Here is a 15793-nt window from a genome sequence, read left to right on the forward strand (position 1 = left end):
TGTAGACATACAGCTTAGAAGGTATATAAGCTCTGGAAAACTTTGTAATTTTGAGTTGGTGTGGCAATATTTTCTGGGCCTTATCCCTGCAACTGGTTACAGAAATAAAAAACTCTTCTCCTCTCCAGTTCTGCATCTTGTTATTGGGCAGCGAGAAATAGCAGCCCAACCCTCAGTTTGGTCTGGGAACAACCTCATTCTAGGAAGTGAGCACTTGGTGGAAGGCAATTGCATGAGGTCCTTTCAGTTTATATTTCCCAGCAAAGAATCACTATTTCAAAAGCCCAGGCAAAGGTAATTAGGGCCCCAGTACTTTGAGCCTGCCATACTCAAGGACCCATTCATTGCGTGGGAATTGGGCACAATATGGGAGCTCCCTACTCCTGACCTCGCTTACCTGAAAGTTAGCCTCAGCAGTTTTCTGCTGAGGTCATTATTAGAAATGTGGAGGCCCTGCTCTTCCCAGGAAGAGAGCCTTCCAGCTGAGAGCTAGGAGGGAGCCCTGTGTTCTTGGCTACTGCAGTCTAGAGAACGATCTCCACTTCACTAAGCTGAGGCGGGTAAGATGGGAACAATCTTGACTCAAATACCACAGGCTCCAGTTTTTCTGACCACATTTTCCTAGACTTTCTTGAATAGATGTTTCTTCATTTTGCTGTTTGCTCTTAGGACCATTTCTGGACTCCAACTTAAATGAACTCATTCTTTGGGGCTCCACACTGCTTTTAGTTGTCCTCCTATCTCACCACTTTTTCTGTCTTTGTTTCCTTTGTAGGCTGCCATTCCACTGTCTAATCTATAAATGCTGGTACCTTTCTTGGGCCAAGGCTCTCTTTTCTCTCCATATATACCCCTTCCCTATGTAATCTCTTCCAATTCCACGATTTAAAAAAATGTACATGATGATGGCAGGGTGCGGTGACTCAGGCCTGTAATCCCACACTTTGGGAGGCTGAGGTGGATGGATCACCTGAGGTCAGGAGTTCGAGACTAGCCTGGCCAAAATGGCGAAACTCTGTCTCTACTAAAAATACAAAAATTATCTGGGCATGGTGGTGTGTGCCCATAATCCCAGCTGCTCAGGAGGCTGAGGTGGGAGAATCGCTTGAACCCAGGAGACAAAAGTTGCAGTGAGCAGATATCACACCACTGCACTCCAGCCTGGGTGACACAGCAAAGACTCCATCTAAAAAAATAAAAATAAAAATAAGTGCATGATGACTTCCAAATACATATTTCTAGCCCTGACTCATATTTAATTACCTTTTCAACAACTCTATTTGCATTTTCAATTCACCAGTTTCAAAAGAAAAATATTAATTAAATACAATGCTTTGAAAAAATTTTTCCTATCTTAACCAGTCAGTCTTCCATTAACTAGTCGTATCCTTGATTCCCCTGTCCTCTCAAATCCATGGCTTGCCCTCTACATATCCTGTTTCAACAATACATCTTGAATCAATCTAACCAAATTACCACCTCATCTGCTCATCCTAGTTCAAGTCATTATCATCTCTTATCTGGATAAACAAAATAGCTTCCATCTTCCACTTCTCCAACTCTGTGCTGGCCCCCTCTAAGTTGTCTACATAGCAGTCAGAGTGCTAATTTTAAAATGTTTATCAGTTCACATCATTCCTCTGAATCAATGGTTTCTCACTTTATTAAGATAAACTCCAAGCCCTTTACCATTGCCTGTAAAGCTCTACCTGATCTCACATTTCCTTTCCTCTCTGATCCAATCTTAAACACTTCCCTTCTTCATTCACTATGTTCCAGCTGCACTGGCTTCTTTCTGTTCTTCAAACCTCCTCATCTTAATTTTCTTTCTTTCTTTTTTTTTTTTTTTTCGAGACAGAATCTTGCTCTGTTGCCTGGACTGGAGTGCAGTGGCGCGATCTCAGCTCACTGCAATCTCCACCTCCTGGGTTCATGCAGTTTTCCTGCCTCAGCCTTCTGAGTAGCTGGGATTATAGGCATGTGCCACCATGCCTGGCTAATTTGTGTGTGTGTGTGTGTGTGTGTGTGTATATATATATATATATACACACACACATATATATATACACACATACACATATATATACACATATATACACACACATATATATACACATCTATATATACACACATATATATACACATATATATATACACACATACACACACACACACACACACACACACATATATATATATATATATATTTTTTTTTTTTTGTAGAGTCAGGATTTCACCATGTTGGCCAGGCTAGTCTCGAACTCCTGACCTCAAGTGATCCACCCTCCTCAGCTTCCCAAAGTGCTTGGATTATAGGCGTGAGCCACCGCACCGCACCCAGTCTTAATTTTCCTAAGGTCTCTAAATTTGTTCTTCTGCCTGCAAAAACCTTACTCTAAATTTCTCATGGTTGATTCTTCCACACTATTTAGATCTCAGGTCAAATGTTACCTCCTCATAGAAGCTTTCTCTGACATCCTATATAGTAAGCAACTCTACAGCATTGTTTTATTTGCTTCATAGCAATTATCAATACTGAAAATTTGACAAAAGTAATGAATCATGAAAAATGATATCCTGGCTATTCATGTTTTGATTCTGTTCTGATTCCTCTAGGGCCTGATTCCATTCATTTTCTCTTTTCTTTCTTACATCTCCCATCTCTTTTTCTCTCCACTGGCTACTTCCATCTATGAAAACTCAACTCTTCCTTGTTTGTGTCCTTGAACCCTCAAGATGTTTTGACATCTTCGAATATGGCCTCCTATATCTCGTTTTCCTCACCAACCACATTACTGAATTCATCTCCAAAAAGTGACAATAATATCCTATTAGTGAAAACACAGTAGCTTTTTTTGCTCTAATTTGTTTTACCTCCATTGAATTTACTGTTTTATTTTATTTAGTTTTTGAGACTGAGTCTTGCTTTGTCACCCAGACTGGAGTGCAGTGGCACGATCTCGGCTCATTGCAACATCCGCCTCCCAGGTTCAAGCCATTCTCTTGCTCAGCCTCCCAAGTAGCTGGGATTACAGGCATGTACCACCACGCCTACCTAATTTTTTGTTTTTTCAGTAGAGATGGTGTTTCACTGTTTTGGCCAGACTGGTCTCGAACTCCTGACCTCAGGTGATCTGCCCACGTTGGCCTTCCAAAGTTCACGGTCTTTCTTCTTTCTTTTCCTTCCCTTCCCCTTCCTTCCCTTCCTTCCTTCCTCACACAGTGACCTACCTTCCTTCCTTCTTTCCCTCCCTCCCTCCCCTCTCTCTCCCTCTTTTCTTTTCTTTTCTTTCTCTTTCTTTTTCTTTCTTTCACACAAGGAACATATATTCATTTTACATAAAAGCAGAAAATACAAAATTAGGATTCCACCTCCTGGAAATAACTGTTACTGTTTGCTTTGTATATTTCTAGACCTTTTTTAGTACATGCACATAGATTTAAAATAAAACTAAGGCAGAAATAGAATACTATATTTGCTATTTTATATATACTTTTTAAAAATATGATATATCATTAAATCTTTGCAGATCAACAGACATAGGTTCTGTTCTCTTTTGCCCTCTCTATTAGGACTTACTGAATCTGCCTATTATAAAAGAGTTATTGAGAAGATAATCTGGTCTCATTCTATGATTCTAACCTATCATGGCCATTTATTTTGCCAGTCAAAACTACTCTTTTTTTTTTTTTTTTTTTTTAAAGAGAGACAGGATCTCACTATGCTGCCCAGGCTGGCCTCTAACTCCTAGGCTCCAGAGACCTTCCCCAGTAGCTGGGATTACAAGCATGTGTCACACTGCCCAGCATGAGTCAGAACTTCCATATACTGTATTCTGCTAGTCAGAGCTTCTAACTATACTGGACACAAATTCAACTATATGTATTTAGGAATAAAATTAAAAGAGAAACAAACAACTGTTTAAACAGCACCCATGAGTCTATCCAACATTTTTCTTACAAGATAGGTGATAAGAAACTGCTACTGCTTTAGCCAGTCTTGACACAATAAATATGATTCTAGTGTTTAAAGAAAGGTGTGAAAGCCAATCACTTGATCTGATGCTCAAATTGAAAGTTTAAAATACTCTTTCAATTTTGGAGGAAAAGCTGGGCGGGCTAAACTTGCTGAGATGGTATACTGGTTTCCAATATGGCTCCTAAATATGGCTATACTACTATACTTCATGGGTGACCTAAGAGATTTTCAGGGGTAATTTTAACTATACAGTTGGACCTCCATTTCTGCAAATTCTACATCCAAGGATTAAACCAACCATGGATTGAAAACCTATTTAGGCCTACAATGGTCGTGGCTGTAATGAAACATTTATTCACATTTTTTCTTATCATTCTCTAAGCAATATAGTATAATAACTCTATGCATAGCATTTACATTGTATTAGGTATTATAGGTAACCTAGAGATGATGTGCATAGGTTATATGCAAATATTATGTCATTTTACCTAAAAAACTTGAGCTTCCCAATGGGTCCTGGAACCAATCCCCTACAAATACCCAAGGGATGAGTACATTCTGCCTTTTTTTTTTTTTTTTGAGACGGAGTCTCATTTTGTCACCCAGGCTGGAGTGCAGTGACGTGATCTCAGCTCACTGCTGCCTCCGTCTCCTGGGTTCAAGCGATTCTCCTGCCTCAGTCTCCCGAGTAGATGGGATTACAGGCGAGCGCCACCATGCCCAGCTAATTTTTGTATTTTTAGTGGAGACGGGGTTTTACCATGTTGATCAGGCTGGTCTCGAACTCCTGACCTAGTGATCCACTCTGCTTTTTCTTAACACATTGACTGAGAACCTATCCCAGCATAAGATTTATCTCCCCTGTAGTTTCTGAACACCCAAGTTCCTTTTATGTCACATTTATGCAAGTGGTCCATCAATAAATGATACTGTCTGAGGTAATTACAGGTATATTATAACATCGATTAAAATACAATGACCACAGCATGATCATCTTCTAGCTTCTCATCATCCTACTTAGTGTTACACTTTAAAATTGACTCCAGCAGGAGCCAGAAGTGTTCAACTAAGGGTGAAAAATTGACTTCTTCAGTTAAAAGTCTTGCAAAGTCTTTTAAGGTATACAAATAAACTACAAATATTTAGAGACTTGGTATATACTTAATTTATAATTTAAAATAAAAATAAAAGATAAAATTTAAAATAAAAATAAAATTAAGATGCCAACTAACAGGTCAAATTAAACAAACATACTCATAATCTGGCTTTTTTGGTATGAATATATCTTGTGCATCATCTTCCATGTGTTGTAGGTCAACATAGAGGTCTGTAGTTCCACTTGCATTAAAATTCCCTTGGATATGCTGACTGTATTGTTGAAGACGCTTCCATAAGTCATTATAAAGACGTAATAATTTAGGGTATTCTCCTTCAAATGCCTGCTTCAAAAACATAGAAGCTGCCAAGCAAAACAAGAATATGAATTAGAAAAATAATAAAATGTAGTAAATGTTTCTTTTGCATATGAAGATATGTTCCAAATAACCCATACTATAGGGCAAACCAAAGATGTGTTCTAATGAGGCCTTTTATAATAATGCTAATAATAATAATTTTCCACTCTGACTATTCACTGCATTTGATGTGCAGGTCATATTTTGAAACCTAATCTATATTAAAAAAAAAATAGAAAAGCCCACAATTGTAGTTGAAGATTTCAATTCCCTTTTTCAAGAATCAAGAAAATAAGTACACAGAAAATCGGGACAGAAAACTGGACAGCGCTAACACCCAACTGACTTAATAATTTACATTCACACAATACTTCATGCAAAATAGCAAACACACATTCTTTTCAAGTGCACATGGAGTATTTACCAAGATCAACAATATTTGGTTCCATTACACCGGTCTCAATACATTGAAAAGGCTTCAAGCCATACAAAGCTTGTTCTCTAACCAAAATAGTTTTAGATTAGAAATCAGTAACAAAAAGATACCTGAAAAGAATCCTCAAATATTTGGAACTACAAAATGCTTCTAAATAACCCATGGATCAAAAAAGAAATCAAAAGGGAAATGAGAAGTATTCTGAACTGAACGAAAATTATAACGCAACATATCAAAATTTGTGGGATGTCACCAAAGGAGTACTTGGGGGAAATTTATGCAAATATTTACATTTGAAAAGAAGAAAAGTTTCAAATCAATGACCTAAACTTCCATTTTAAGAATATGGAAAAAGAAGGGCAAATAAAAACCAAAGTAAACAGAAGAAATAAAATAATAAAGCTCTGAGAACAGATATCAATGAACCAGAAAATGAAAACAAGAAATATTGAAACCAAAAACTGGTTCTTTGAAAAGATAAGTAAAATTGCCAAACTTCTAGCCAGATGGATTAGGAAAAAACAGTAGAAACAAATTACCCATATTAAGAATAACAGAGATGATCTCATTACATATTACAAAATATTCTGCAGATACTGAAAGGGTAATAAAGGAATTATGAACAACTTTATCTGAATAAATTTGAAAACTTTCATGAAATACACAATTTCCTTGAAAGAAACAAACTAACAAAGCTCACTCAAGAAGCAATAGATAGACTGAATAGCACTATACCTGTTGATTCTTTTAGTTAAAAATCTTTCCACAAAGAAAAACTTCAGGCTTAGATGACTTTAGTGGTGAATTTTATCAAGCAATTTAAGAAAGAAATAAAAGCAATTCTATACCAATTCCCAATTCATTCTGAGGCCAGCACTGCCCTGATATAAAAACCAGATACTAAAGAAAAATAAAAACTACAAAACAATATTCCTTATCAAGATAGGTGCAAGAATTATAACCAAAATGTCATCAAATCTAGTCAAACAATATATAAAAAGTATAATACATCATGACCAAGGAGATCTATGTCAGAAATTCATAGTTGGCACATATATATATATCTGGAATTATCTGGAATATATATATATATATGGAATTCCATATATATATGGAATTCCATATATATATATATATGGAATTCCATATATATATATAGTCCCACTATATTGCCCAGGCTGTTCTTTAACTCCTAGGCTCAAGCAATCTTCCTGTCTTGGCCTCCCAAAGTGTTGGGATTACAGACATGAGCCAACATACCTGGTCAGCTTAATGTTTGAAAATCAATCAACGTGATTCATATTTTAACAAACTTAAAAGAAAAAGCGTATGCTCCTTTCAATAGAGGAAGAAAAAGCATTTGAAAAAAATCTAACATTCACTCCTACTAAGAACTCTCAGTCAACTAGGAACAGAAAGGAACACACCCTTAATCTAATAAAAGGCATCTATGAAAAACTACAGCTAATATAATACTTAAGAGAATAAGTAATACTTTTGCTCAAAAATCAGCAACAAGACAACAATGTTAGCTTTCCCCACTTCTAATATCCTAGAGGTTCTGGCCAGTGTAATGAGGCCTAAGTAAATAAGTAAATAAATAAGACATTCAGACTGGAAAGGCACACAGTCTTTTTAGAAAGATAATATACAAGCATCTATATGGAAAATCTGATGGAATATGAGAAAAGCTACTAGAGTTAACATAATAACTGAATTTAGCAAAGTTGCAGGATATGATTAATGTGCAAAACTCAGTCATATGTCTGTATACTAGCAATGAACAATCAGAAGTTGAAATTTTAAAAGAATACAACTTAGAATAGCACTAAAAATATGAAATACATAGATATATCTGACAAAATGGGAAATAGCTGCACACTGAAAACTACAAAAACAATGCTGAGATGAAGAAGACCTATATAAATGGAAAGAGAGAATATTCATAGTTCCAAGATATTGTTAAATGTAAATTATCCCTAAATTAATCTCTATATTAAATGTAATCTAATTTAAAATCAATGCAGGATTTCTTTTAGTAGAAATTGAAAAAATGATCCAAAAATCATATGAAAATGTAAAGAACCCAGAATAGTCAGGGCAACAAAAACAACAATGTTGGAATACTAATACAACCTGATTTCAAGACATATAAAACTATAATAATTAATACACTAGTACTGGGGTAAAGACAGGCACATAGATTAATGGTGCAGAATAGAGAGTACAAAAATAGACCCACACATATCTGAGAGACTGAATTTTGACAAAGGTGCAAACACAATTTAGTAGACACAGGGTAGAGTTCAACAAATGATACTGTACAATTGAATAGCTATATGCAAAAAATCCTCTTTAACCCACACTCTGTACCTTATACAAAAATTAACTCAAAAAAGATTAAATTTTCTAAAAGAAAACATCTGAGGGAACTTTTCCGTCCTTGAGTTAGACATGATATGAAACCAAGAGTATGGTCTGCAAAAGAAATTGATAAACTGGACAACATCTAAATTAAAAGTGTCTGCTCTTCAAAAAAATACGGCTAAGAAAATGAAAATACACGCCCCAGAAAGGGAAAATCAATTTCACATATATCTGATGAAGCACTTTTATCTAAAACACATAAAGAACTCTCAAGTCTCCATAACAAGAAAATAGCCTAACTTCAAAAATGGGAACTTTATCAAAGAAGGTATATGAATGGCAAACAAACACATGAAAAAAATACTCAACCTCTTTAGTCAATAGGGAAATGCAAATTAAAACCACAATGAGATACAACTACATAACTGTTCAAATGACTAAAATTAAAAAGAGTGACCACACCACAGCCGAACACAGTGGCTTGTGTAGTGAATAGTACTTTGGGAGGCTGAGGTGGGTGGATCACCTGAGGTCGGGAGTTTGAGACTAGCCTGGCCAACATGGTGAAACTCCATCTCTACTAAAAATACAAAAATTAGCCAGGTGTGGTGGTGCACACCTGTAATTCCAGCTATTTGGGAAGCTGAGGCATGAAAATTGCTTGAATCCAGGAGGTGGAGGTTGCAGTAAGCCAAGATCGTGCCACTGCACTCCAGCCTGGGCAACATAGTGAGACTCTGCCTCAAAAAAAAAAATGACCATATCAAATATTGGCAGGGATAAACAAACTAGAACTCTTGTATAGCTTGTGGAGATAAAAAATTGTATACTCATTTTACAAAAGAATTTAGCATTTCATTAAAATGTTAACTATATACCTAACATATTGTTAAATAATTCTGCTTTTAGATATTTATCCAATAAAAATAACAGTATATATCTATATAAGGAATTGTACCTGAACATTCACAGTATCTTTATTTGTAGTAGCAAAAACTGGAAACAATCCAATGTCCATCAACAGGCCAATGCATAAGCAAACTAATATATCCATGCAATGGAATACTATGCAACAACAAAAACATACTACAATATAGCTGAATCTCAATAAAATCATGCTGCATGAAAGAAGCCAAACAAATAAGAATATATAATATATGCTAAATCATTCAATTTGTACAAAATTCTGGGAGCTACAAACTACCACATAGTAACAAAAAGCAGATCAGTGTTTGCCTGGGAATGGGGGAGGGAGATAGTGGAGACAGTAATTACAAAGCTGTACAAGGAAACTTTTGGCAGTGATGAATATGTTCACTGATTGATTATTGTGATGATTTCAGGGGTGTACTCATATGTCAAAACATATCAAATTGTATAGTTTCAAGATGTGTTGTTTATTGTATGCCAGCTATACCTCAGTAAAGCTATTTAAGAGAAATTATCTCAGAGAAAACTTCTTTGGCCTCCCTCTTCCCTGATAAAGCAGCAATGCACCATGGGCCTCAAGTAACACTATATGTTCTTTCACGGCATGCCAATAATGCAAGGCCCTAGGTTTGCTCTTGTATTTGGCAAGAAATCTTGAGAGATATGGTAACATCATCCTGCAGACAGACAGCAGACTCATTTACTATTCACTACAAAAGTAGTAGTTTCTTCAAGCTCAAAGTTCCTTACCTGCCATGCAATCTCTGTACATGCACCATCCACATGGGCCCATGTCATATCACCCTATAATATTTGGAGGCATGTGAAACTAAAAAACAATATGCTAATGCTCATGATTCTTGCTGTGTTGTAATAAAGTTCTAAACATATTTGATTGAAGTATGTTTCTCCTACTTGGCTGTTAACTCCATGAAGGCAAGGACAATGCTTTTTTTCTTCAAAGCACGTTTGGTACCTAGCACAGTGCCTGTAATAGCAGAAGTAAATATTTCTTAAATAACAGAATGAAGTTTTTGTTTTTTTTTCTTTTTTTTCTTAGAGACGAGGACTCACTTTGTTGCCCAGGCTGGTCTCAAATGATCCTCCCACCTCGGCCACCAAAGTGTTGAGATTACAGGTGTGAGCTATCATGCCCAGTTGAATTTTTTTTTTTTTTTTTTAGGGGACAGTATCATTTTCACAAAAATCTTATCTATACAGAACAAATTACTACTGAGGGTTTAAGCCAAACTTTGTCTATATTATCTCAGCAAATGTGATTGATTAATTAACTGTAAGTTACTTAAGTCAATTATATTTAAAGCTTACAAACAAGTATTATATATTTAAATCTTGATGCTAAGTTTGTTTGTTTGTTTGTTTTTTGTTTTTAGAGACAAGGTCTCAGTCTGTCACCCACGCTGGAGTACAGTGGCACAGTCACGGCTCACTGTAGCCTTGACCTCATGGGCTTAAGCAATCCTACCTCAGCCTCCCAAGTAGCTGGGACCATAGATATGCACCACTACACCCAGGTAATTTTATTTACTTTTTAATTTTTGTAGAGATGGGGTCTCCCTATGTTGCTCAAACTCCTAGGCTGGTCTCAAACTCCTAGGCTCAAGGAATCCTCCCACCTCAGTCTCCCAAAGCACTGGGATTACAGGAATGAGCCACCACACCCAGCCAAAGGTAAATTCTACTGTAATTTATTTGATATGTAGTTATAAAGTGTTCATATTACCTATACAATTTTAATTATTTGATGAAAATTTATAGTACACCTACTGTACATTCTGATAATCAAATAATTTATACAAGGAAAATTACAGGTTAATTCCCAGTTACCTGGGAATGTATTATTCAGATTATTGCCTTGTGCAAACTTGTTTTTTTTTAATTAATCACTAGTGATTACAACACAGGCACAAATGTGGAAATTAAACTCACATTAAACAACCTAATTACTATTAAAACAATATTTTATAATTTAGAAGATAATTCTATGTATTGTACTCCTACCAGGTAATAATAGGTCTGGGGAAAAACCTCTGATTAAGAAAGTCTGCCTTTGATTTTATTCCCCTATCTTTGTCTTCTTGAATTCACTGCAAAAAAAACCCCCACAGCTTCCAAAATGTGTAGGGACAGACCCATCCGAAACCTTGAGCTAATTCACATGAAGATTAAAGGACATAAATAGTCTATGTGCTCAATTTCTCTCTTCCCATCTTCTCTATTCCAGTACCTTCTTTTACTTTCTTCCCTAGCCCTGAACACTGTAAGAAGTTACTAATTTGTATTGACTGTCCTTCCCCTTTAAAATGTGAGTTAAATGAAAGCAGGGTTATTATTTGACTTATTTTCCTCTGTGTTTCTTTTACCTAGATTTAACACTTAGCATTCAATTACTGAATGAACAAATGAATTGAAAGTAGAATGAAAAGGGGGTCTAGGTTTGGAGTTATGTCATTTCCCCCTTGGAGTTATATCAGCCTTATCTTAATCTTCTTACTACCCCTACATCCCTGGTTTAAGGCTTCACAGGACAGCTCTAATGTATTCTTTATCCCAGAGTTGGAGCAATCTTAGGTCTTGTCTTAGTCTTGACTAGCTGTGCCTAAACCTCAGCCTGTATGACGCTGCTTCTCCTGCATCTCCCTATAAAAGGACCAAAGACCTCCTGTCTAGGAAACTGGCTGCGGTCTGGCCAAGAAAAGGCAGTACTCCTTAAAACTCTGCCAACCTTCAGATGCCCAAATACTGGGCAGTGCCAAATATACCTGGAAGGATTTAAGCATTCATCCATTCAACAAATATCTGCTGACCACTTACTACATGCCAAATACTGTTGTAAAAGCTGGATATGCAAGGGTAAACAAAATAAGCAAGTTCCTTTCCATATAGAGATTATACTCGAGTGAAGAAGGACAATAAACAAGTCATTATGTAACATAATGTCAGGAAGTGCTAAATGTCTTGAAGAAAAATAAAGCAAGGTTAGAGAAGAGACAGATAGGATGTGCTATTTTATGTACTTACCTGGGAGGACCTCTCTGAATGAAGCAAGGATATGCTCCATCTGGATATTCAGGGAAAGAGCAATTCAGATAGAAGAAACAGCAAATGCAAAGGACATGGAATAGATTATCCTAGTAGAGGCTGCTGGTCATATTTTAAGAGAACTGCCTGTTGTTTGGAGGATTTGGCCTGAAACAGTCAGCCTTCATAGCTTAATTAAGTGCCGCCTTTGTGAGCAGGTTGCTACCCATTTCTTGCTCATTCCTTTTCCTAACTGGCCCAGTTCTCAATCAACTGCCAGGCCTTCACCTATATCACCCAGATTATGAAAGCAAAGGAAGCCAGTAATCTATTGCCTTTAGGATGTCTTGAATATTTTGTTTCATAAATGTACTAGTTATCTATTGTCATGTAACAACTTGCCATAAACATTAACTGCTTATTTTAAAAACATACATATATTATATCATAATTTCTTTGGGTTGGGAATCCTGGCATGGCTTAGTTTGGTCCTCTGCTTCAGGACCTCTCACAAGGCTGTCATCAAGGTATCAACCATGGGTGGAGTCTCATCTGAAGAGTCAACTGGGGAAGGATCTGCTTCCAAGCTCTTGTGGTTGTTAGCAGGATTCAGTTCCTTGTGAGCTGAGAGCCTCAGTTTCTAGCTTGCTGTTAGCTGGAAGCTGACCTTGGCTCTTGCCAAGTGGAATGGTATGACAGCTGCTTGTATCGTCAAAATGTGCAAGCAAAGAAGGCAATAGAGAGACAGCCTGAGAGCAAAATGGAGGTTAAAACCGTATGCAACCTAATCACAGGAGGGATACGCACTTTGTATGTACAAGTTAGAAGCAAGTTCTGCCTATATTTAAGAAGAAAAGATTACAAAAGTGTGCCAATACCAGTAGACAGATGTCACTGAAGGCAATCTTAGAATCTTTCTGCCACAATAAAATATATCATATTTCATTCACATTAATGGGAATTATATAAAAGTCAAATACTAAAGGCCATACAGCAAACTTGCAAACACCTACTTTTCAAATACTTATATACTGTAAAGTATATTAATCCTTCCTAATACAAAACAATGACAAAACAAAATCAGTTTTACATAAAAAATATAATTGTCTAGAGTATTATTGGAAAAAAATGCCCAAATACACTAAAAATAGTTCAGACATAAAAAAAGAGTACCAGAACAAAACACAGCTAAGTCATTTGCCCCAAGTTAATGTTTTTCATCATTCTTTCTGCTTTAGCCACTGAAGTGGGTAATAATTTTTAGAAGCAAATAAACATTTATATGAACTAAAGCTAATTGTAAATAAATGTAATTTTCTTTAATTATAGTTCAGAAAAACTCAAGCCAGAATAGAAATAAAACAGACCTTTGTAAAACTCAGAGAAATCTCATTTAAGATTAACAGATATTAAAATGCAAGTTTTATATACAAAATATTAGGATGGAATGAATGAAAATATCTGTCTATAGCCCTAAGAGATTTCTCACATTTTGGTTTTCTATTGTTTCTCCTCCTCATAATGGCAGCAACACAAAGTTATGGAATCCAATACCAACTAGGTATGCATTCTGTACTGCAATCCTTTATTTTTTAACAGGCATATAAAGCATACACAATCTCTTCCAAACTTCTAACTCTGTAAGCCTCAATCCACTGGTGATAGGAAAATGGCCATCTTTCCTATCTCACAGAAAAACAAAGGCTTCTAGGAAAGAAACTCTTCAATTTTCTACCTTCTTCCCGTTTATTTCTAGTCTTCAACTTTGACAGGAACACACGTCCAAGACCTATTTCTCAATTTCTGTTCTCTGTTTCATCCCAACTCATCTCCTCCAAGATTATTTGTTTCTTTTGTATTTTTAGCACCTCACTTTCTACTGGCTTCCTCTTAGGATCAACAAAAGATGCCTGAACACGCTCTCTCATGACATAAAAAAGTACAAACAAGATGCCAACACACTCCGCCTTAACTCTATAAACTATTCATTTGCAGCCACTGTCCTGTTGCTCCTTGTAATAACAGTCTGCACACATTTGCTTGCCTCTTCCAGACTGCAGCCAGACTTTCAACTGCCACAACACCACTGAAATTATTCTGGTGAAAATCACGCTATCATTCCAATTGCCAACAACAGTGGGCGTTTTTCTGATCTCTCATTTGATTTCTGTTGATCACTCTCTCCTTTGAAAAATACTGTCCATGACCCCATTCTTTCCTGTATTTTCTACTTCTCTAAATTTTTCTTCTTATTCTTCTGTGCTGACTTCCTTCCTCTGCCTTAAGTGCTTTCCTTAAAATTCTGAAAACACTGTTTTTATAGGTTTCAAACATATAATGTAGAGAGAATAGTATAATGAACCTCTGTGTATCCATCACTTAGTTTCAGCATTTGTCAACTCTTGTTTTTATCTATATCCTGGCCAATGCCCCTCCATCACTACCAGTTATTTTGGAGCCAATAGCACTCTATCATTTCACTCATAATCACAAGTATATCTAATAGTAGGAACTATTTTCTTTATATAGCCACAGGAGGTCATTATTCTAAGTGAAGTAACTCAGGAATGGAAAATCAAATATTGTATGTTCTCACTTATAAGTGGGAGCTAAGCTATATGAATGCAAAGACATAAGAATGATATAATGGACTTTAGGGACATGATGGGGGAGAAGGGTGGGAGTGGGGTGAGGAATAGAAGACTACATATTGGGTACAGTGTACACTGCTTGGGTGATGGGTGTACAAAAATCTCTGAAATCACCACTAAAACACTTATCCATGTAACCAAAAGCCACCTGAACCCTACGAATTACTGAAATAAAAATAAAAATTACACAAAAATACATAGCCACAGTTCTCTTATACTTTACAAAATTAACAATCAGTGGTGACATCTGCCTGATTGAGTTAGGAATTTTTTAATGCTTTGTTTGATTTAGGATCCATAAATAGTTCACCTATTATAACTAGTTGATATATCATCAACCTAATCTGTAGTTCTCTCATTTTATTCTTTTTCATTATTTGTCTAAGAAACTGGGACATTTGTCCTACAGAGTTTCCCATAGCCTAGATTTTGCAGATTCCATCCTCTGATCCTGTATTTCCTGTAAATCATCAGTTGAATCTAAAATAGTGTTTTTCACCTTGACTGCATCTTGAAATAACTGAGGAGCTTTTAAAATTCCTTATGTTTGGGTCTTACTCTTAGAGACTCTAATGTAATTACAGCCCAGGCTTTGGGATTTTTAAACACTGTCCAAGTGATTCTAAAGAGCAACCAAGTTGAAAACCACTGATATAGGTAAGAATTTGATCAGATTCCAGGTTTTATCATTTCTAACAGGACTACTGCATATGTAGTGACTGAATTTTTTGAAGTGTTTGCCTTTTTAAATAAAATTAGCAGCCACTAATAATCATCCTTAGGTCTGCTAATTCATTGAAGACTGCAAAATGAAGAGATTCCAACATTCATTCTGCATTTATTAGAGGCAATACTTAAATAAATAGAAATTTATCTCATGAATTATTTGGTTTCTCTGAGGTATCATTTGTTTAGGAAAGGCAGAAAAACATGT

General features: G+C 36.1%; 1 protein-coding gene across 2 annotated transcripts in view; it reads right to left on the reverse strand.

Moving 5' to 3' along the window:
- The window catches only part of COG5 (component of oligomeric golgi complex 5), a 362628-nt gene that overhangs the window by 91536 nt on the left and 255299 nt on the right, over positions 1–15793 (reverse strand). For both annotated transcript variants that reach the window (XM_003811197.6, XM_055114808.1), the window contains exon 12: positions 5234–5438. In XM_003811197.6, coding sequence (XP_003811245.1) covers positions 5234–5438 — 205 coding nt within the window. The remainder of the gene's footprint in view (positions 1–5233; positions 5439–15793) is intronic.

This window comes from Pan paniscus, chromosome 6, assembly GCF_029289425.2.
Source record: "Pan paniscus chromosome 6, NHGRI_mPanPan1-v2.0_pri, whole genome shotgun sequence".
In the NCBI taxonomy this organism is placed as follows: Eukaryota; Metazoa; Chordata; class Mammalia; order Primates; family Hominidae; genus Pan; species Pan paniscus.